Below are 24,690 nucleotides of genomic sequence, written 5' to 3'. Positions count from 1 at the left end.
CACCTCCTCTCTGCCCCCTGCTGCGTGCACCAGATGCAGATATTCCTGTGTCGTCATGACACAACAGGAAGCAACTGGAAGTGGGCCCGGTGTGAAAGGGGCTTAAGCCTTTCCAGGTCTTTATCCACAGCTCCAGCTCCCATGGTCAAGTGAGTTAAGTGTCTCGGTGGGGAGTTTTCCAGTTAAAAGAACAAAATGAAACCTGTTATTGGTGTCAGTGCTGTATGTAAGTAATTACAGTGTGCGCATGTTGGGTGGTAAACCCCATTTGTCCTTCAACGTCCGTGCTGGAGTTTTTCCATCTCCTTGAGCAGAGAGAGAAAGAGAGAAGAAAAAACAGAATAACCACGAGCCTTCTTGGTGTGTATTGACACAGTTATCCAGCCTGAAGGAGCGGTGCCAGGAGGAGTCTAGGGCAATGTTAACCTGCAGTTAAGAATCCTCTTCTCTTTAGAGCTGACTGATGTCTTGCTGTAGACACAAAATTAATTTCTTGTTTCATTCAAATAGATATGTTAACCAGATCATTTCATACTGGTTGATGTAGTTGATTTTATATATTAATATATATATATATTTATATAATAAGATATATATAATATTGTACTGTGTGTATTACAGCTATACCTGCTTTGATTTTTTTTTTAATGATTTAAGTGATTGAAAATGATTTTCTTGGGCAGTGGTATAAGTTTATTCTGTATTATTCTAATAAGAATGTGCAGTCTTATATCAATAATAGAACTCTTGGCGAAATTCTATTGTATCTGCATTAATAGTAAATGTCCACCAGGTCGAGATATTGATTCCCTTTCAAGACCTTGGGACCGATGACGACCAACCTCTTGCTTATTTAGTAGGTATGCTAAATTTGCCTTTTCTGGAAACTATTTAAGATTTTGACTCACATGAGTTAAAATATAGCAGCAAGATGCCATGACACACTGGGAGACTGTTTCCGAGTATGTCGTGGGTGAGACGGGCACCACCCTGAAGCTGACGAAACATGGCAGTAATTGTAAGAGTACTGTCAACCCCCCCCCCCCCCCCCCCCAAAAAAAAAATATAAAAGTGGTGACTGACACACTAATAATCATATTCCACCAGATATCTTGACATCATATTATGCAGCATAAAGCATTTGCTTGGATATTTGTGAACAGGTATTTTATATATATATCTATATATATAGATATATATTAATATATATGTGTGTGTGTATGTATGTACGTATGTATTCTGAACAAAAATATAAATGCAACACTTTTGTGTTTGCTCCCATTTTTTATGAGCTGAATGCAACGAATCTAAAACATTTCTATATACACAAAAGACCTATTTCTCTCAAACATTGTTCACAATCTGTGGAAAAATATTTAGAACCACAAATAAACTTGATTTTTGGTTTGTTTATTTATTTTACCATTAAAATTGGCCATCACTTATTAAAATAAAATAACTTCTCAAGGCCATGGCTTCTCAAAGTCTGGGGACTATTATCACAGCACAGCAAACGAGGGTCAGACTGAGCGAGTTCGAGTGAGGAGGATTGTAGATATCCCTCCACTCAGTGCTTTCAGGCTGCGCTGCAGAGGAGGGGGAGACCCACTGCCGCTCGGTCACAACAGAATCTTTCACTTTCAGTCGCCAAACATCAGAAAAGTCTCCAGTAATGCCAGGAAAAGTAGCTAGATTTGTTGCTAGTCGCTTTTGAGAAAATAAGTCATCAAGAGGGTTTAGAAAGTGGCCAGGACACTGAATGTAAACGCACGTAGTGCGAACTCACCTGTGCACAACCCTGTACCAAACCGAACGTCCCGTACCAAAATGGTTCAATATGAATACATGTACTGTTATACCCTTACTATTGAGCGTGACTAAAGTTTGCCTCACGTAGAGCAACACATCTCCTTTGCATAGAGTTGATCAGGTTGTTGATTGTGGCCTGTGGAATGTTGGTCCACTCCTCTTTGATAGCTGTGCAGAGTTGCTGGATATTGGCAGGAGCTGGAACACGCTGTCATATACGCCGATCCAGAGCATCCCAAACATGCTCATTGGGTGATATGTCCGGTGAATATACTGGTCATGCAAGAACTGGTATGTTTTTAGCTTCCAGGAATTGTGTACAGATCTTTGCAACATGGGGTCGTGCATTATCATGCTGCAACATGAGGTGATGGTCGTTGATGAATGGTACAACAGTGGGCCTCGGGATCTCGTCACGGTACCTCTGTGCATTCAAAATGCCATCAATAAAATGCACCTGTGTTCATTGTCCATAACATATGCCTGACCATAACATCACCCCACCGTGACCATGGGCCACTCAGTCCACAACGTTGACATCAGCAAATAACTCACCCACGCGATGCCACCCACGCTGTCTGCCATCTGCCCTGAACAGTGAAAAACCGGGTTCATCTGTGAAGACACACCTCTCCAACATGCCAGACACCATTGAATGTGAGCATGTTGCCAGCTCAAGCAGTTACGTCGATTGACAAAGTGCAGTCAGGTTGAGACTCCGGTGAAGACGACGAGCATGCATATGAGCTTCCCTGAGATGGTTTCTGACAGTTTGTGCAGAAATTCTTTGGTTCTGCAAACTGATTGCTGCAGCAGCTGTCTGAGTGGCTGGTCTCAGATGAGCTTGGAAGTGAACATATTGGATGTGGAGGTCCTGGGCTGGTGTGGTTACATGTGGTCTGTGGTTGTGAGGCCGGTTAGATGTACTGCCAAATTCTCTGAAATGCCTTTGGTACAGCTTATAGTAGAGAAATGAACATTAACTTCATGGGCAACAGGTCTGGTGGACATGCCTGCAGTCAGCATGCCAACTCCACTCTCCCTCAAAACTTGTGACATCTGTGGACTTGTGCTGTGTGATAAAACTGAACATTTTAGAGTGGGCTTTTGTTGTGGCCAGCCTAAGGCACACCTGTGCAGTAATCATGCTGTCTAATCAGCAGCTTGTTATGCCACACCTCTGAGGTGGGTTGGATTATTTTGGCAAAGGAGAAGTGCTCCCAAACACAGATTTAGACAGATTTGTGAACATTATTTGAGAGTAATAGGTATTTTGTGTATATAGAAAATGTTTTAGATCTTTGAGTTCAGCTCATGAAAAATTAGAGCAAAAACAAGTGTTGCATTTATGTTTTTGCTCAGTGTTTTGTTCACACACGCACACTTTTCTTAGAATTCTAGGGTACTTAAAGCTTTTTGAGCACTTCTCTTCTAATTCTACTTTTAAAAAAAAATATTTGAACATGAAAGAAAAATGACTAAATCACTCCAGCAGCTGTTCCAGTCATGACACAGGAAGAGCTGAGAGTAAAATGTTTTCTGTGTCACCACCATAGTGATTCTTTATATCACTATGGCAACAGTGAAGCAGGGAAGCAGAGACGAGGGGCACATTCTCTTTGAAAAATTAAACAACAACAACAAAAAACAGGACTTCAGAGATCGCCAGAGGTTGAAATATTAAACGTGTTAGGTATTCACAGTGCTTTATGAAATATGAAACCTCTCTTGATGTGAAAATGACATTAAAATATCCAGAGTACAAAAGATGGGACATATGGGATTCATCATGGTATTGTCAAAGCTATGAAATTACTACCCTTCCCCCCCTCCCCCCCCATACTCTCCTGATGTTTAGACACAAATTTGGACACTCTATTTTTTACGATGCTGAAGGATGTCTGAATTTACAGCAGCAAACCAGCATTGCACCTCTGTTTTATTGTTTTATAAAATATAGCACATAGCCTTTAAAACTCTTACTAATTGCCAGCAGCGTTTTTTGAATCATGTCTGTTGGAACCCAGACTTGATCACTGGAACAACAGGATCCTCAGTTTCATTTTTTTTTTTGTCATTCTCACTTCATACTTATAGAATAAAATTTGATTTCTACTTTCTTAAGGAGTCAAACATTCAAAGTGTTGACTTGTTTGTGTCATTTGGGTTCATGTCACTGTTGACTGAGCCAGCAGCCGTCTGGCATTTCCGGTTGCCTTGGCCTTCTTTCCTGTTTTTGGGAGAGCCACACTAAATGTGTATAGCAGACTAATTATGCAATCCCTACCCAAAGACATGAAATAACAATATAATGCATACACATGTATGTGTATTATATTTAGTTAGACAGTATATTGAGGCAAATAAGTATTTGATCCACTGTCGAGTTTGAAAGTTTTCTCACTTACGAAGAATGATACATTTCAGCTGTGAGAGACAGAATAAAAAATAAAAAAAATCACATTGTACGATTTTTAAATAATTATTTTGCATTTTTTGCACGAAATAGTATTTGATCACCTACCAACCAGCAAGAATTCTGGCTCTCTCAGACCTGTTAGTTTTTCTTTAAGAAGCCCTCTTATTCTGCACTCTTTACCTGTATTAATTGCACCTGTTTGAACTCGACACCTGTCCACATACACTCAATCAATCACCATCCAATCTGTCCACCATGACCACCACCAAAGAGTTGTCTAAGGATACCAGGGACAAAATTGTGGACCTGCACATGGCTGGGATGGGCTATAGCACAAAAGGCAAGCAGCTTGGTGAGAAGGCAACAACTGTTGGCGCAATTATTAGAAAATGGAAGAAAAACAAGATGACTGCCAGTATTCCATTTGTCTCGGGCTCCATGCAAGATCTCTCCTCGTGAGAAAGCCCAGAACTACACAGAAGGACCTGATCAGTGACCTGAAGAGAGCTGGGTCCACACTCGCAAAGATTACATTAGTAACACACTACGCTGTCATGGTCTTAAATCCCCTGCTCATGCCAGCACATGTCCAGGCCTGTTTGATGTTCACCATTGACCATCCGGATGATCCAGAGGAGGCATGGCAGAAGGTCATGTGGTCAGATGAGACTAAAATAGAGTTTTTAGGTTTCAGCTCCACTCCCCGTGTTTGGAGGATGAGAACAATCCCCAGAACACCATCCCAACTGTGAAGCATGGGAGTGGAAACATCATTTTTTTTTGGGGGGGGGGGGGGTAATTTTCTGCAAAGGGGACAGGACGACTGCACCGTATTGAAGGGAGGATGGACGGGGTCATGTATTGCGAGATTTTGGCAAACAACCTCCTTCCCTCAGTAAGAGCATTCAAGATGGGTCATGGGTGGGTCTTCCAGCATGATAATGACCCCAAACACACAGCCAGGGCAACTAAGGAGGGGCTTAGTAAGAAGCATTTCAAGGTCCTGGAGTGGCCTGGCCAGTCTCCAGACCTGAGCTCAATAGAAAATCTTTGGAACGAGCTGAAACTCCAAACCTGAAAGATCTGAAGAGATCTGTATGGAGGAGTGGACCAAAATCCCTGCTGCAGTGTGTGCAAACTTGGTGGAAAAACTACAGGAAACGTTTGACCTCTGTAATTGCAAACAAAGCTTACTGTACCAAATATTAACATTGATTTTCACAGGTGTTGAAATACTTATTTGCAGCAGTAACATACAAATAAGTTATTAAAAAATCATACATTGTGATTTCTGGATTTTTTTTTTTTTTTTTTTTTTTAGATTATGTCTTTCAGAGTGGACATGCACCTAAGATGAAAATATTAGACCCCTCCATGATTTCTAAGTGGGAGAACTTGCAAAATCGCAGGGTGTTCAAATACTTATTTTCCTCACTGTATGTAGTTTATGTGTGTTTTGGCAATTTTTGAACAGCTTTTGGCCTGGAAACCATCAGCTGTATCTGGCAACATGGATGATGATCATGCTTGAGCACTGCTTGCAGAACATTAACACGTTTGTGAGAAATAAATAGGGAAAAAATATCAATATCAGTGTCTTTTTCAAAAAGAAGTTATATTTTTGTTAAATTACAATGACTAAAATAATTTCCAGAACAGTTTGGAAGCAAAACATGTACACGTGTGTCGGAGTGCGGGTGTGTGGCTCAAAAATATTTTTTGTTGAATCATGAGTTGAGTGTATGTTACATCCTACGTACAACTGATGTCGATTTTGTTTTGGCAACCATTGTGGTATGCCTTTCCCCCCCCTCTTGTGTTGGTCTTTTCAGGAAAGTCCTGGTCCATGATGTAGTGAACTTCTTTCACAGTCGAATACAATGCAAAGATAAAATACAATTCATGCCGTTCACAATAAAATTCCTAAATATGCACAGCCCTAATAGCCCTAACTCCTATGCACCACTCTCTACTTATTAGATGTACAAACATTTTCTGTGCTTTGACATATTCTTTTAAAAGGGGTTGCCCCCCCCCCCCAATCTCACTCTCACACACACACACACACACACACACACACACACACACACACACACACACACACACACACACACACATATATATATTAGTATGCATAGGTGGGAATTATTGTACTTTTCTGCATTAGAGCATGCTAAGTGTCAGAAAACTGCCTTTCCCGCTGCTAAGGTGCATAAATACCAAATCAACCAAACCAAATCAACCACGCACCCCTTTGCATATTTTTATTTATAGCACAGTAGTAAGGATTTGACCTTTAACCTTTATTACTTTTTTTACTCAGCGCACCTAGCTTGATCTCTAACTGAACTTAGGACATGTATTCATGCACTTTTGTGCATACCTGAACGAAAGCCCTCAAGTGGGTTGTAGCGTATTGATGACAATCATTAGCTTGAAAGTATTTTATCACCTTCAGGCAAGAGAGTGACCTTAAACAGACACGTTCCCGTTGCTCTGTGTCATCAGTGTGAAGGGTGGATGTGCAGAGGCCGGTCATCATCCTGCAAATGCTCTTCACACTGCCACAAACACTGCCATCTACTGGCAGTAGATGCAGTGTTCCACCTAAACGTGATGAAGGACTTAATAAACAGAATTTTCAGTTTTCAAATTGCCTTTTTTTTTTTACAAATGAAAAAAGACATATTTACAAATACAGATTTATTTGAAAACCCACCATACATTTCAGTAACTGTGTTATACCGATTAGCCATAATGCAATACGGCATGTGTGTCTAAATGCTAGAATCTTCAAAATTATTGCATTACTTTAAAACTAAAACATATAGCTGATATTTTTACTTTGTAAAATGACAGACGTGATTTAATTTCAATAACTTGTCTGAAATTAGCTTGTTTAAAATTATAACCGTAAGTCAAAACTGTCTGCCTGTGCAAGACTCCAGTGAAATGACTGACAGGTCTGTATGGTGTGAAGAGAAATTATCTTTTTTTCCCTTCCCACCGTCTTCCTTTTACTTTCTGGTAGTCAGCGCTCCTCTGCCTGCAGCGGATAGAGCGCTACCATTCATGGCTGACTGTCTACTACAAAACATGTAACAGACATGCACTAAAATCTTTGATTTCAGACTTTCTAAATGTTTTTAATGTTAAGTTTTATTCACTATGCCTGCAAAAATATATTAGTGGTCTAAAAGTTATCAGAAGCTAATTGGTCCGCTGATGGTTTTCAAAGTTATCTCGAAAGCTAATCCACTAATGAAAACGTTAGCTTTGATAATTAGCGGTTGGCAGATTTGTGGAACTGTGCCCCACCACTGGTTTTGGTTGTGCTGCAGGTACATAGAAAGTTAATCACAGTTAAAAGTGCACTGTATGCCTACTGAACCATCCTCTTTGAAAGGAAAATAAACTTTGTTTACAGTTTTTACAGTATTATGATGTGAAGTTGCACATGAGCGATTAGCACAGAGTGCCACTGGGCCAATAATCAATCAATCAATTCAGTCAATTTTATTTATATAGCACCAAATCACAACAAACAGTTGCCCCAAGGCGCTTTATATTGTAAGGCAAGGCCATACAATAATTACGTAAAAACCCCAACGGTCAAAACGACCCCCTGTGAGCAAGCACTTGGTGACAGTGGGAAGGAAAAACTCCCTTTTAACAGGAAGAAACCTCCAGCAGAACCAGGCTCAGGGAGGGGCAGTCTTCTGCTGGGACTGGTTAGGGCTGAGGGAGAGAACCAGGAAAAAGACATGCTGTGGAGGGGAGCAGAGATCAATCACTAATGATTAAATGCAGAGTGGTGCATACAGAGCAAAAAGAGAAAGAAACTCTCAGTGCATCATGGAACCCCCCAGCAGTCTAAGTCTATAGCAGCATAACTAAGGGATGGTTCAGGGTCACCTGATCCAGCCCTAACTATAAGCTTTAGCAAAAAGGAAAGTTTTAAGCCTAATCTTAAAAGTAGAGAGGGTGTCTGTCTCCCTGATCTGAATTGGGAGCTGGTTCCACAGGAGAGGAGCCTGAAAGCTGAAGGCTCTGCCTCCCATTCTACTCTTACAAACCCTAGGAACTACAAGTAAGCCTGCAGTCTGAGAGCGAAGCGCTCTATTAGGGTGATATGGTACTATGAGGTCCCTAAGATAAGATGGGGCCTGATTATTCAAAACCTTATAAGTAAGAAGAAGAATTTTAAATTTTATTCTAGAATTAACAGGAAGCCAATGAAGAGAGGCCAATATGGGTGAGATATGCTCTCTCCTTCTAGTCCCCGTTAGTACTCTAGCTGCAGCATTTTGAATTAACTGAAGGCTTTTCAGGGAACTTTTAGGACAACCTGATAATAATGAATTACAATAGTCCAGCCTAGAGGAAATAAATGCATGAATTAGTTTTTCAGCATCACTCTGAGACAAGACCTTTCTAATTTTAGAGATATTGCGTAAATGCAAAAAAGCAGTCCTACATATTTGTTTAATATGCGCATTGAATGACATATCCTGATCAAAAATGACTCCAAGATTTCTCACAGTATTACTAGAGGTCAGGGTAATGCCATCCAGAGTAAGGATCTGGTTAGACACTATGTTTCTAAGATTTGTGGGGCCAAGTACAATAACTTCAGTTTTATCTGAGTTTAAAAGCAGGAAATTAGAGGTCATCCATGTCTTTATGTCTGTAAGACAATCCTGCAGTTTAGCTAATTGGTGTGTGTCCTCTGGCTTCATGGATAGATAAAGCTGGGTATCATCTGCGTAACAATGAAAATTTAAGCAATACCGTCTAATAATACTGCCTAAGGGAAGCATGTATAAAGTGAATAAAATTGGTCCTAGCACAGAACCTTGTGGAACTCCATAATTAACCTTAGTCTGTGAAGAAGATTCCCCATTTACATGAACAAACTGTAATCTATTAGACAAATATGATTCAAACCACCGCAGCGCAATGCCTTTAATACCTATGGCATGCTCTAATCTCTGTAATAAAATTTTATGGTCAACAGTATCAAAAGCAGCACTGAGGTCTAACAGAACAAGCACAGAGATGAGTCCACAGTCTGAGGCCATAAGAAGATCATTTGTAACCTTCACTAATGCTGTTTCTGTACTATGATGAATTCTAAAACCTGACTGAAACTCTTCAAATAGACCATTCCTCTGCAGATGATCAGTTAGCTGTTTTACAACTACCCTTTCAAGAATTTTTGAGAGAAAAGGAAGGTTGGAGATTGGCCTATAATTAGCTAAGATAGCTGGGTCAAGTGATAATGAGTGCAGAAGTGACCTGCAAGCTTGGAACCAACATTAAATGCATATCCAAATCTACCAGATAATCCAAAAGAAAAACCTGGAGGGATGATCATAATTCATCTTCCCACGATGTGAGCAGAGAGCTGCTTTGTCTCATTCAAGGTCCCTGCATAGAAAGTACACAGGCCACCATTAAAATAATAATTTGAAACCTTTTCCTAATGTTGTCTTGGTGGCTTTCCTCACTCTTCTCCTTGCGTAATCACTCAGTTTTTGAGAACTTGTCTACTCCATGCAGATTTACCATAGAGTGCTATACTGTTTGTATTTCTTCATATATGATGTTCATGTAAATAAAGTCCAAGGCATATTCAGTGGCACCGTTGCCACCAGAGAGCCTCGTTCACAACTACTACAAAAGACTCCAAGCTGTCATTGATGTTAAATGGGGCAGTACATGGTATTAAGACCAGGGGGATGTAAACGTTTGATCAGGGTCATTTGGGTCGTTTCTGTTGTCATTATGATTTAAAAAGAGTAAACACAGTTGTTTGGCAATAAATGGCTTCACCCATCCACAGTGGTGGGCACAGATAACTAAAAAAGTAACTTTGATAACAGATAATCAGATAACTGAAAAGTTATCTTTGATAAAGATAAACCGATAAACCACCCAAAAATGTATCGGAAGTTACAGATAATCGATAACCGATAGATTCGAGTATTGTCTCTGGTACATTTACAATTACTGAGAAGCTGAAATAGACTTTTAACAGATCGCTTTTGAAAGCATCAGAAGCGACAAAAGACCCAAAGAATGAGCCAGTATTTCCATGTTTGACCATGCTGCCCCCTGTAGGAAGCTGCACAGAAGAATCCTGAGAGCACCCGCAAAATCAGCTCTCTACTAATCATAATGCTCCGGTCAGGCGGAAGTCTTGAAAAATAAAGTCATACTAACTTATGGTTTTGTGAAAATACTGATAGAATAACTCAATTCATTTCAATTCTGTCATTTTAATGTTGAATAATGCACTAATTCTGAGGTTTTGTAACAAACACAGACCGCAAAACATTCTGGGTAAAAGTGCCTCTGCTAAACACTGATTGGTTCAGTCATTCATTATGTAAACCAACACGTTAATGTGACGTGTGTCGTGTGTTGGTTTACAGATAGATGTGCTTTTGTAAAATATTCCATTTTTTATTTGTAAAAACAGGCATTTTTATGGAGCCCTGGAAGTGTCATCGCAAAATGTTTTGCATGTGGAGAGAATGTGCGCACGTTTTATTAGTTCCATGCGCACGTTTTATGATGTTGTAAAACGTGCACTCAATATTAGTAAGTAAGTAAGTAAATTTATTTATATAGTGCCTTTCACAGACATAAGTCACAAAGCACTTCACAGGTTAATATGCAATAATAAATAATAAAAACATAGATAAAACAAAGGACAAGGTTAACAATTGGTCAGTTCTGAAAAGCCTTATCTTGACACATAAATGTTGGCTTTACACTGTGCGTGTTTTGGCCATTTTTCAGATGATTTTTCATTCGTGCAAGAATTTTTTGGACCGAGTTTCAGGTTAATCGCGCGTCCTGCATCGTGTAGTGGAGTAACAAGCTTTAACGTCTCACGATCACCTCTTGCTGCTGAAGAGCTACAAGCATCCAACCGCAGAGCTGTCTTGTAATGTTTTTTTGTTGTTGTTTGTTTTTTAAACTTAATTTGTTAAAAAAAAAAAAAAAAAATCCATTTGCAAAGCCAAAAAGTTGATTTGACTAATTTATCAAATCTGATAACCGGGTCAAAATAAATAGAACATTGCCATCTACTGGTACCCAGACGCTTAGTACTTGGGGCGAATACTGCCATGAACACTACTGGCCAGTAGATGGCAGTAGCAGCCTTGAAAACTTGCCAAACAAAATTCCAGATAATCCGTGTCTGCTACATTTAAGATGCGTGGAATTTAACAAACGCAAATACAATAACATCTATAAACCCAGAGAATATATTCACAAGAGTTTTAGGCACTAGAGTTTAATGCTGTTGTCCGTGGAGCCTGAACAGAGCATCTGAAATGCATTTGACCTGTCGTGAACGTCTGAGATTACCCTATGCTACCCATAATGCATTACTGCTGGGCACAGCATGTGCTCACAAAACCTTAAAAATTAGCACATTACTTTAAAATGAAAACATATATCTGATATTTTCACTTTATAAAACTTCACACATGACAGTAATTTTAAATAACTTGTCCAAAATGAGTAGGTTAAAATTTGAACCATAAGTTAAAAATGTATGCCTCTGGATGACTTGGGTGATATTGCGATTATATCAGTATGGTGTTAAAGGAAATTATTATTTTTTTTGGGTCACCAGTTATCCTTTGCCTACAGGACAGAGTGATTTCTTCTGAAAACAGCTCTCTTCTGTTTGCAGAGGGTAGAACAATATACCTATTAGGAAACTTTTAACAGGTAGGTCTCAACTGCTTTTAAGTTTTAAAAATGTTTTTCACTGTTCAGCTTGGTTTACTACGTTATCGGTTTAAAAGTTATCGGACAGCAATTCATTGGAAGATAATTAGTCCGATGATGGTTTTTAAAGTTATCTAAAAAGATAATCCGATAATGAAAACATTATCTTCGATAATTATCTGTTATCGGATTATCGGAAGTGTGCCCACCACTGCCCATCCACTAACCATGAGTGAAAAAAGTTTTTGTGTTATCATTCATATTCTCTGAAAAATGGCCAAAAAAATTTAAAAAAATTCTGCCAGGGTATGTAAACTTTTGAGCACAACTGTATTGTCATGTATCTCTGCAAAACCAGGTGTAAACTTAGATCCAGTCCTGTGTTCTTTTTCTTTATATCATGCCATGTTAAATTAAAATCAATTTGATGTCATATACTAACACGTGTCAGCAGACCAGTGTCCACCCTAACCTAACCTAACCCTAACCCGTGTCTGTCAGTTTTATTTTCAGTTACAGTAGAAAAGGCATAAAAAAAATCCTGTGTGTTGGGGTTTTAATTTCAACCACATCCTATAATGGTGATATATTCAGATTAGTAGGAGCATATTTTTAGGCTAACTTTTGAGTTCAGTTATGCTTGACAGTTGAAGTGATGAGAACAACCCTGTCATTTTAGACGCTGCCTAAATTGAAAGATAAATATGTATCATAATGCCTAAACATGCTGTTGTTTACTGTTTTACTACAGAAATTTCAAATGTGCATTGACCTCACTTGTTGTTTTCTTGATCCTTTTGCTTCCTTTTGCTATTGTTTTACTCTTTACTCTTTTTTTCTTTGCAGGATCGCTTCCAAGTGAAAAATCCCCCTCACACATACATCCAAAAGCTCAGGAGTTATCTGGACCCTGCAGTTACCCGGAAGGTGAGATGCTGTCCTGTCCTGTTCCATTGCTCTTCCTTCCTCCTTGACCCTCTATCTGTTGGCGAGGAGTTCTTTCCAGCTAAGGAAAGACTGCACACAGAATGAGACAACATAAAATTTGAATTTAAAAAAGTTACTTTTTTTAACTGTAAAAAACAGAAATATTTTTAATAAACCATTTTCATAACAGAATGTAAATATAAATTGTAAACTTCAAAAATATATGTAAAAATGTAGCATAAACAAAGTTATATACAATAATTCACATTTAAATGGGGAAAATGTTTCAGGCATTTTTTGTGGCTATTTACATGCAATAAGATGCCACACAAATTATATTTGTGCCACTCAGAAAAACAATTCCTGTTCAGAAGGTCCAAAAATTTGTACAGCTGTTCCACCTCAATGTCCATTTTTCCCTAATTCCTTGTTTTTGTAGCATTTTTTTGGGGTGTTGGTACAGACTGTCCTGACTGTTAGTGGCCAAAAAACCCCCCAAAACAATAGAAAAAGGTGTTTTGAACTTTGGGTGGGGGCTCTACCTGAACTCGTGTTCCCCACACCTGGAGCCTGCTTAGTGCTGGAGTAGTGTGTGTCTGCATCCTGCTACTCCAGGACTTGGCGCTGGAGCAGAAGGAAGGAGAAGTGCGCAGTCCTATCCATTGAGCTGATCTGTGTGCACAGATCGGCGAATCCACCTGCTCTCGTTCGTCCAGACCAGAACAACAAAGTCCACTTCAACAGCAGATTGATCATGCTTTGGTTCAGAGTCTGACGCACGCTGCGGTTCAGTTATCGTCATGCAGTCAAAAAAAAACACAGAGACTTTACGCACTGTTCCAAGACGCCTGATTATTTTGACGCACTAAATAAATAAAAAACTACACCACAGAAGTAACCACACACGCTAAAACACTCCACCATACACACTAAAACACACTCCAAGCACGGCAAATATCACAATTTTCAAAACTGTTTGCGTCTGCTTTTTGCTCCACACAAAGCGACAATTTCCCTTCAGTCAGCAACCAAATTACGTGTATTTGGGATCATTGTTTATTTGTTAATATATTTTACACCAGAGATAAAGAAAAATTTGTGTATTTTTATTTTATTTTATTTATTTTTTTACTTCTTTCCTGTCGCAGAAAGAGGCACAGAATGAAAGTCCCGTTCACAAAATGCGGGTGCGCACACACACCCACGTGGGCTCTGTGCGATGTCATTAAACCCACATTGAGTTGGTGAATGTGATTGGTTACTTCCTTTTTCCACCAATGGTAACACCCCTCCATCCTGCTGCAGTTGAGAGTCCTGTTTCATTCCAGCCCTCTCGCTCCTCCAGCTGAAAGGAGGAAATGACTTGTTTTGTTGCAGCTGTCTGCAAAACGCACAGCGAATATGAAATATCATGCCCATAAAAACTTGTGTAAATTATTAATCATAATTCAAGTTATACTTGGCCTGTTAACAAAATTTTAAAAAGTGGTTTGGAGGATGTCTCCACTTTCAACACGCATTCAAACAGACCTTCAGAGTGGAGCAGATTTTGTGCTATGTCCACTTAATTAGGTGACGTAATTAATGTGAGTTTTGACGCGAGGGCATTAATAAAAGTCTTAAAATCTCTTTAAAATAAGACTACATAGCAGGGTTTTATCCACGGTGGGAGGCGCCTGGTGGTAATGCCCAGTACTGCAAATTTCCACCCGGCTCTCAGGTTCAAATTGGCTGTGCCACCCAGCACAGAATTTCTGAAAAATGAATTGAAATGTTGCTGAAAATGTACCAATTCGATCATATTTTGAGCTTCTGGAGTCATAGTTTTGCATTTTTAAACTCATAATTAAAGTAATAAGAAATATATTTCTTATTTTCTTTGTATCAAATCGCAAACAGCAGAGATCAGAGAGTCAGCGCGTTCTGTGGCCACAGCGGTGTGAAGGGCAGCAGCTGAAAACGGCGTCTCTGCTCCGAACTGAAGAAAAAAAAAAAAACTTGGCTATGAAAATTCTACATGAAATAATCCAGAGGTCTTTTTGTATACGCATCTGAAGATACATTCAAAAATTTTGTTTATTTTACAGTTGAAAGGCTTCATTTTTCCAAAAAGCTCTGAGTTTAAAAAACAGCAGACATGTGAGTGATCAGAGAGGGAGGGGGAGGGAGAGAGACAGAGAGAGAGAGCGGAGGAGGAGGGGAACAGCATCAGTGAAACAGGAAAGTGAAACTGATTCACAAAGTTTTTCATTTAAAACAGCAGGTTTGACAAATCAGTCCAGGTTCAGCTCTTGTTCAAACAAGACAATTAGGTGTTATAATGTCATACAGTCCCACTCAAACCTGTTAAAAAAAAACAACAACAAAAAACAAAACTGTCAGGATGACAGAAAAATGTGCCTGCTTCTCTGGATTAAAAACTACTGTGTGTGTCATTTTTGAAGACGAGAGTAAATGTTATGTCCATTAAATATTAATGTGTTTTTAACATTTTCAGTGTTATTTCATTTATTATCATAGACTTTGACAGAAACATGCAAAAAAGAACTTTGATCTTGCAAATATTACAACATAAATATAATTTTTTTTTGTTTATTATTCTTGCTTTCAATACATCTAAAACCACTCAATATGGCTTGCCAATAATGTTTTAGTGGTATAAAACCCCTATAGCTATGAGCCGCGATCACAGAATTTACCCGGCACTAAAATGGTCCGAGCTAAAACTCTGCTACATAATATTATTTGTTTTTCATGAACAACAATTAAGGACACTGTCACTGTCAACAAAAGGGTCAGGGTTTTTCCAAACCAGAAACCCTGGATGAACAGCGTAGTCCAGTCCTTATTAAAAAGCGGCAACATCGCCTTTAAATTAGGGGACAGGGCCCTGTACAGCGCGGCCAGGTCCGACCTGAAAAGAGGCATCAGGGAGGCCGAGGCTGCCTACAAGAAAAAGATAGAGGACCACTTCGTTGTGAATGACCCCAAAAAGATGTGGCAGGGAATAAATCATATAACCAACTACAGAAGCAGCAACCCAGGAAATGCTAGGTCTGACGCCTCTCTGGCAGAGGAGCTGAACCGCTTCTTTGCCCGCTTCGAAGCAGACAGACCAGCAGCAACTCCACACCCACCACCCTCCAGCACTAGTACAAATTCAGGAACAAGGTGTAAGATGTGTGCTGAAGGCGGTGAACCCCAGGAGGGTGGCCGACCCCGATGGTGTACCTGGCAAGGTACTCAAAGTGTGTGCTGACCAACTGGCTGGAGTTTTCACTTGCATCTTTAACCTGTCCCTGTCACAGGCCATCATTCCACTCTGCCTCAAATCTTCCACCGTCATTCCAGTGTCTGTCACCGAGCATACCCCCATTCCACAGAGCGCCTTCCCATTTCATTTTGAAGCATCACGATAACTCCTTGATTTTCATCTTTTGTCAGTCTTGAATAAACTTGATATATGCAGCAGTTATGGCCTTCATCAGTACCAGTTTTGAAATCGGGTGGGGGTTGCTGTCTGTAGAGATCATGGATCAACCATGAACTGTTATACCAGGCTAAAAGGCCTAAATTAGACAAAATGATAATTCAAGATATCTGCAATTGCAGCCCGATTATGAAGAAGCTCTTCCCACAAGAGCAATATTGAGGTTCTGCTTGGGAAAAATCTGTGCCATACTCAGCCAGGTGTAGGAGCTGCTTCAGGTTCCGATTAGATTTTTATTGATCTGCAGGTCTCATGTAGCTTTGCATCTTTGACATGATTTTACAGGCTGTATCTGTAACGTGTGTTGCAGACTAATACAGTAAGTGCTACTTGATTAAATCTTCCATGGAAGTGTCACATCTCTGCCGTTACTGGGTTGATTCTGCCCCGCCCTCCTATAAATGTATATAGTTCCTTGTGGAACATGGGATAAGAATTGGCATTGTCTTGCAGGATGTGCACTGGAAATAACAGGTGGGATCTTAGATACATCTTGGGCTTGCAGTGGGAGGGAAGAGTGAAGCCTCCTGTTGCGTAAAGAGAGAAAAAGTCGGTAAGGGGCCGATTAAGACATTTTGGCCTGGGGTGGGGGGTCCTGTCTTTGAGCACATTACCTTACAGACTCTACCAGAATGACATCAAATCACTGGATAATTCACTTTGCACGGGTTGTAATTAAATTTTTATGACAAAGTCACAATAAGACAGTAAGTGCAGCGTGAACAGCAGGACAGAGTGTACAGAGAGACAACACAAGGAACAAATGACATTTCAATACACATGTACGAGCCATTGACTTACAGTACATGTCTCATTTTCCTGTTTTTATTTCATTTTTTTTTTTAAATTTGTGTGACACATCTTTGTTTCAGTCGCCAGAGACCTGCAATATTATTGAAGTTGAGCCGAGGTTGATGGAGTTCCTGTGACTTCTGATGCCCTGATGTGGCTGAGAGATTTCACACAGGAGATCTAATGAAGGCAGGAAGAAAGAGGAGACAGTGACGCAGTTTAAAGCAGACATAATAGACACAACACTGTAAGATTAGCGGAACAATTTGTTTTCTCAAGGTTGGATGCGCAGCAAGAACATAAAAGGTGACAAGGCACTGCAGGTCTGAGTTAGTGGTTTGAAGTTAAGTCCACCGTCACCCAGTGTTGATTGAGATGGTGCTGCATCTCTGGATGTGGTCTATGTGTTATTGGGATTTGACCACCAGGATGATCAGTCCTCTTTAAGAAATTGGTGACCGGGTTTAAAGCCTCATGGGATAAATGCTCACCACAGAAGGGCTATTTTATTGGTTTGATTTGGGAGATACACTGAAGGTAGAATTTGAAATGGGGAGACAGAGATAGAGAGAGAGAATCGGCACTTTGTCTAGTAAAACTAAATCTGTATCAGGTGGTTGTTCGGTTTGGATTAAAGGGGAACGCTGGGATTTTTCAACCTGAGCTCTATTTTTAGATTTTTTTGGTTCAGACTTTTGTTTGGGAGAGAAACAATGACATTGGCCCAGATTTGAGGAAGACCACGAATACTGTCAAGGTGCTTCTTCCTTTTGCAAGCACACAGTTTCATCTCACATTAACAGTTGATTTGTATGGATTTAGATGAGAGCCATGTTGCCAAACAGGAAGACTAACATCAGTACCTGCTTGTAAAATCATTTATTTTCTAAACCTGCTTTATTCCAGTTAAGGGTCACGGGCGAGCTTAAGCCTATCTCAGTGTTCACCGGGCAAGAGGTGGATCACATGTAGACAGACAAACACACTCTACCTCACACCTGTTTTCAATTTAGAGTCACCAGCTCACTTAACCGACTTGTCTTTGGAAGTGGGAGGAATCAGGAGCACCTGGAAGAAACCCACCCAAACACGGGGAGAACATGCAAACTCCACACAAAGGACCATGTGGGAAGCGAACATGTGACTTTTTCACTGAGGCACCAGTGCTAACCACTAAACCACCATGCTACCTCTTGTGAAATCAGTCATTTAAAAAAAAATTCTTTACATTTATAGAGGCAAACCTTCACATGTGCACCTCCATGAGCAGCCTCTCCATGCTATCTGACACCTCTCATGGCATAGTCGTCAATTTACTGGCAAAAACAAACTGTTCACTTTGAGGTGTTTTCGCGTGCCCCACGGGCTTACATTGTATGGCTCTTTAGCCCTTTACTGTGTTGTCATTTTAACTCAGCACTGGAACCATTATAGTAATTTTTGACCTTAATGAAAAGTTAACCCAAAATAACATCTAAAAGTCATGCTTAAATTGAAAAATCCCACAGTTCTCCTTTAAGCTAGATGAGACAAGTTTAAGCCATGGTTGTTAACCCCAAAATGTGAATCAGCTGCAAATCGTATAACCGCAAACCGTTAATTGCAAAATGTGAATACTGAAAATATATGTCCCAAAACATGAACATGGGTCTCACAAAACGTGAATGCGGGTCTCGCAAAACCTGAATATCATTCATGATTTTATATATATATAGATATATATATCTATATATATATATATATCTATATATATATATATATCTATATATATATATATATATATATATATATATATATATATATATATATATATATATATATATATATATATATATCCCAAAAAATATACAACATTTTGTCAGCAAAGAAAATGGTCAAAGCATATGTCTAGGAAATAAATTTATGGCTGGATAGAAAGCTGAAAGGCAGGGGTGCTGGCTAAGTGGTTAATGCGCTTGGTTTCAGTGCAGAAGGTTCCGGGTTCAAATCCCACCTCTGCTACATTTCTCCATGTAATGTGGAGTTGCGTCAGGAAGGGCATCCGGCGTAAAACCTGTGCCAATTCAACATGCAGATCCAACTTGGATTTGCTGTGGCGACCCCGAGTCTAAACAAGGGAGCAGCCGAAGGGACTTACTTACTAGAAAGCTGAAAGGTTTTAGTTTTTCATACCAATGTCAATATTGGCACTGCATTTTGTCAGTCTAATGTAGACCCCGCGTTGGCCAATTATGGCCTGCAAATGCTTTGGGGAAAGTGTCCTGAGGAATGTTTCGGATTTCTCTGCAGATATTTTCCTTCAATGCATCGATGCTTGGCATCAACATAAACTTCAGGGTCTCTGCAAGTAAAAAAGAAACATAAGTGATTAAGTTTGTAGCATTTAAGATATTTTTTGGGACACCCAATATATATATCACACACACGTTTTGGGAGATATTTTTTCAGTACTCGCATTTTGGAATTAATGGTTTGCAAATAATTCACGATTTGCAGCTGATTCACGTTTTGGGGGTTAACACGGGTTCACATTATCTTTATACATTGTTTCATAGTTCACATAGAATTTTGAGTAATTGAATAATCATTCACAATTTCATGCTCATGCATTCCAGAAGGTCACAGTTTGTAACCTTTTCCAAACCTTGGAAAACCTTACAGCAGGTGTCACCCTCCCTACATGTGTTCCATGTACACCGCTCCAACCATCTCTGATCAGTCAAGTCTGGGTTTCCTAGCTCTGGCTAGGCACATCTAACGTAATTAATTAGCAGTGAATGGAGTAGGAGCTGGAAAACATGGAGGGCAGATGATCTCCAGGAGCAGGGTTGGTGACCTCTGTTTTTGTGGGTCTGGCAGATGTAGCGGGATGTTCATCCTTGTGCCATGGACTTGTTTTAACAAAGTGGATTTTCAGTATCTTCAATCAATAGTTCCTTTTTTTCCATTGCTAAATTTGACATACTTCAGTAGTCCTTTGCGCAGGGTGTAACATTGCCATACATTCAGTGACATCACTGGACGGTTGTTTTGGCACGTCACATAATGCAAATCCAACACACATCTTCATCAAATCTTCTGTTCAGTCACATATGTGGGCAACCATGATCACATGCCAGTTTGTAATGGTTATAGACCATGGCCTAATGGGATGTGTGTCCGTAAATGTAAGAGTAAGGCTTTTGTATCGGGAATTTGGACATTTTGCAACAGCAGTCTTAGTTTCCCAGAGCCCTAGATATTCCATTTTTTGAAAGACGTCATCTGAAAAATAAATATATGTGTGAAATAAGATAAATAATATTTGGTGATATTTTTCTTGAGCACTCACCCAATCAATCATTCAGTCAATCAATCAATCACTAAAATAGTGGATGATTAAGTCAATATTTCTTGACTATTTGTTTCAGCTGTACTTTGTGTCTTTGACTTGAAGCAGCACATGTGGCTCCCAATATGTATGAATGACTGCCAGCGAGAAGAAGGTGAGGGGGTAAGGGAGATGGGTGGTAAAAGGAAATGGAGAAAGTGAGAGACAAAAAAGCATAAGAGAAAGAGTTATTAGTTTCCTTCTACCTTCCCGCTCCATCCCCCTTTTCTTCAAACCCAAACAATTGCCACTTTGTGCCACTGCGAGTGCGCTGGAGGCCATTGTTTCTGCTTTCCATCGGCAGGCTGCGGTGCATTCCGCTGTGCAGCTCCCAGCCAATGAGCCGGCAAAGAGGAAAACCCCTCTTCCAACAAGACCCCAAGAATGTACCCACCATTGTATATTTTGTTTGTCTCCAGGATGGATCCTTCCTGATCTGACTGTCCTTAACTCTTCCTCCTCACTTTCATTATCATCATTTTTCTTCAGTTTAAAACTCTCCATTCTGTTTATTTAAATTTTTTTGTTCACTCCTCTCGCTCTCGCTCTCTCCCTCTCCCTGTCCCCTCTCCCCTCATTCTGTCTTCTTCCTCTCTCCCCTCTTTCGTCTGTGTTGCAGCTGGTAGCACTTAGTGTGGAGTGCAGGGTGTTTGGTGGTGGTGGGGAGCCCTGCGCAGTACCCCAAAATATGCTCACAAAGGTCTCCTCCCTAATAAAAACACAGTTTCTCATCTGCTTATGTGCCAAAAGTACACCGCCCAAAAAAAGACACTGTGCTTTCCAAACTATGGGAACAGCGTTCTGCTGTGACAATGTTAATAATAGGTTAACACCGGCCGCAGCTCTGTTTCCTCCCCGATACAAAGACATCATGGAAAGTGAGAAAGTCCTCCAACTCTGAGGGAATAGTTGGACTCTCGTCAGGGAGGCTCTTCTGCTGGTCCGGCGCCGTCTGTTCTCTGCTGATCAGAGCTTCAGTTCACTTTGCTTGTTTTGTTCTTGCGGTTACGTAACAGCCTGAAGAGGGTTTTGTTTTTTTTGTGTATCGGATCACCTCCGGTCAGAGGATGAAAGCGGAGAGGAGCCCGATCACGCCCTCTGCTCTGTTGTTTTCAGTTTCATTCATCGTCAGCGCTCACTCCTTGAAGCGCACCTCTCTTGTAGTTGTAGCCACAGTAACGGAAAACGCATGTGTTAGAGTGCGCTGATGAGACGCACAGGGAGGGTGCAAGAGGGAACCAATTAGAGCACTTGATTTTATCGCTGAGCTACCGGGAGGGATTACCACTATATAAAGAATCAACATAAACAAGAAAACGTGACCTGTTCCATATTTACAGTTTCCAGTGAGTCAGCTCACCTTCTCTGTTAGCCTGTGGTTACTGGCTCGCAAGATTATTGGAATTCCTTGAACAGCCCAATCCCAGCTTTTCATTAGCGCTCCACTTGCCTTGCATTCAGCCGCACACTCTTGTGATCAGAACAACTGTTGCGTTGTCCTCGCTTTAGAAATGAGATGTCAGAATTCAAAATGACATCTTTTGCAAACCCAGTGCAGTTGAAATGGTTTTTGACATGGATATCTGTATAAAAGTTAATGTTCTCTTTCCTCTGTGTTCAAATTCATTCAAAAAATGATTAACATAAAATGTTGAACACATTTTATTCATTATTTCTTAGGTTGTAGCAGTGTTTGAGAACAACTAATGGTAGTAGCTGTTGTTGTAGTGCCCAGCTTGTTGGGAGGTGATGGTCTAGTGGTTAAGTGGTGGGTTTGAGACCAGAGGATCCTCGGTTCGAAGTCTGGCTGCACAATCACTATGGACCCTTGAGCAAGGTCCTCCAAGTTGCTCCTGGTGTGTAGTGAGCACCTTGCATGGCAGCACCCTAACATCAGTGTGTGAGTGTCTGTGTGAATGGGTGTATGTGAGGCATAAATGAAAAGCGCTTTAAGCTTCTGATATAGATGGAAAAGTGGTATATAAATGTATTCCATTTACCATAATTAGCTAGGTAGGTTATTTACTGTCAGTGACATTTTCACACAGTATTCTAGACTTAAGGTTATAGGTTTAACCTCCAGCTCTGTATGAGCTGTTCTACAGTAAATAAGGGTAAAAAGGTAAATTCTGCTTTTCTTATAGCTTTACAGAGTTAACCAGCAGGATTTCCAACAACTCAGGTTGAATTACAAGTGTCTTCTCCATGGTGAAAGGGAAAGCTGAAAGATTCAGAAATGTTTTTATCAGAAAAATATATAAATTCCAAAGGCTGCAAAGTAATTGTGAAAATTCTTAAAATTCTTGTTTCAGCAATTCATAGTGTTATCAAGACGTCCCACAGAGTTGCAACTGTGAATATGCTTCCAGGAGGTGGTACTAAGAAAGTAGTTTAGAGAATTCTGCAAATTTTGGGATGCAGGTTGTAGAAAAATCATTAGGAAAAGCTATTCCAGGCGTTACAGGCTGACCTGGAGGATGTGATGTGCTGGCTGTAGCCTGTTCCATAAGCCACACATTAAATCAAGCAGGGTTCCATGTGCGAAGGTTAAGAAGGATGCCACTATAGAATGGCAGAAAAGGCAAGAATCAAGTTTGCACAAACCTTCATAGATAAGCCACAGGCAGTGGGATAATCTTGTAGAAAAATTAAACCAAAGTAGAACTTTTTGGGAATGCCTGTAAGAAAACAGACTCTACCTGCAATAAAACATGGTGGAAGTTCTACCATGTTGGGGGGATGTTTCTAGTACTGGAATCAGTGAGTTTATCAAAGAAATGTTAAAATCATAATGTGACAAAGACATTATAAAACAAAATGTGGCTCTCCTGGTGTAAGAACGTCTTGGGTCTTTCAGCTGTATAATGACCCAAAGCACATGTCCAACAGCACAGAAGATTGAATGAAAAGGAAAGGAAGGAGTGTTTTAAACAGACCTGCATTGAGTCCTCCTGACCTACATCCCAGTGAAAACCTTTTGAGAGGGCTAAAATCTGCCAAAAAGAACTCCTGCAAGATCTTGAAAGCATAGCATTGGGAGTGTGCCAGAAACTACCATCAGATGGGTCTAGAAGCTTCTATATTCTACAAAAAAATGTTTAGAGGTTCATTTTTCTCCCTAAAGGTTCTGTAACCAAATATAGTATTTGTGAAAGATGGCAATAATTGTTTGTAGAGTACATTTTGTGTTTGTATTATTTCACTATTATCCAAGTCTTGTAATTTTCTCTTTTGTTGAGGAGCCATGGCTATTTTATTAAGCATTCTGATTATACAAGTTAGTCTATGCATGTATTTCTGTAGATATTTTGTCTTATGTATTTGAAATACAAGGAGTCAAAAATTTTTTGACCAGGATTTTACATTATTTGGCTTCTCCATGTAATGTAGGGTTGCGTCAGGAAGGGCATCCAGTGTAAAACTTGTTTCTATTCAACATGCAACTCCACATCAAATCAAATCTGCTGTGGCAACCCTGAGTGAAAAACAAGACAGCAGTCAAAGGGTCTTGCCATTTGACATTATATTGCTGTTTTTCATTATTTTTGAAGTGTACCAAAAAACATTTGTGCAGTGTTGTGTCTATTTGTCTGGGCTTTCTGTCGGTGTGGGGGGGTGGGGTTCCTCTTTTATATAAACATCCTCTCCTCAAACACCCATCTGCTACCATTTCTGATTTACAGTTCTACCAGTATGATGAAATATTAACTCCCCCAATCTTTCCTTCCTCAGAAATTCAGACGGAGAGTTCAGGAGTCCACCCAAGTCCTGAGAGAACTGGAAATTTCGTTACGGACCAATTATATTGGGTGAGTCATAGTGTGTAGAATGTGTAGTTTTGAATGTCGCAGACATGTCTATATTGGATTTGGGGGGGGTGTCTGGCATTCCAGATGCACAGAGATGCAGACAATGACACGATCCCCCTTCCTTTCACCTCAGTGCTTGGGCTTAATGTTACACAGACTGCCATGTGGTTAGAGGGAAAAATGAATTAATTGTTCAGGCAGTGAACAGTGAGTAAAAAAAAAAAAAAAAAAAAAAAAAGCTTTTCTCACAGTACCTCATCTGTGTATCATTCATTCATCACTTGTCCTGTAATGATAATCTCAATGTCTAAACGGTATCATA

General features: G+C 40.0%; 1 protein-coding gene across 7 annotated transcripts in view; it reads left to right on the top strand.

Annotated features, from left to right (window-relative positions):
* Positions 1 to 24,690, top strand: part of fmnl2a (formin-like 2a) — a 153,376-nt gene that overhangs the window by 61,395 nt on the left and 67,291 nt on the right. For all 7 annotated transcript variants that reach the window (XM_034185776.1, XM_034185773.1, XM_034185779.1 and 4 more), the window contains exons 3-4: positions 12,827 to 12,907; positions 24,292 to 24,368. In XM_034185776.1, the coding sequence (XP_034041667.1) occupies positions 12,827 to 12,907; positions 24,292 to 24,368 (158 nt within the window). The remainder of the gene's footprint in view (positions 1 to 12,826; positions 12,908 to 24,291; positions 24,369 to 24,690) is intronic.

Source organism: Thalassophryne amazonica, chromosome 14, assembly GCF_902500255.1.
Source record: "Thalassophryne amazonica chromosome 14, fThaAma1.1, whole genome shotgun sequence".
In the NCBI taxonomy this organism is placed as follows: domain Eukaryota; kingdom Metazoa; phylum Chordata; class Actinopteri; order Batrachoidiformes; family Batrachoididae; genus Thalassophryne; species Thalassophryne amazonica.
The sequence above is the reverse complement of the archived record's forward strand: the minus strand, read 5'-3'. Positions and strand labels throughout refer to the sequence as shown.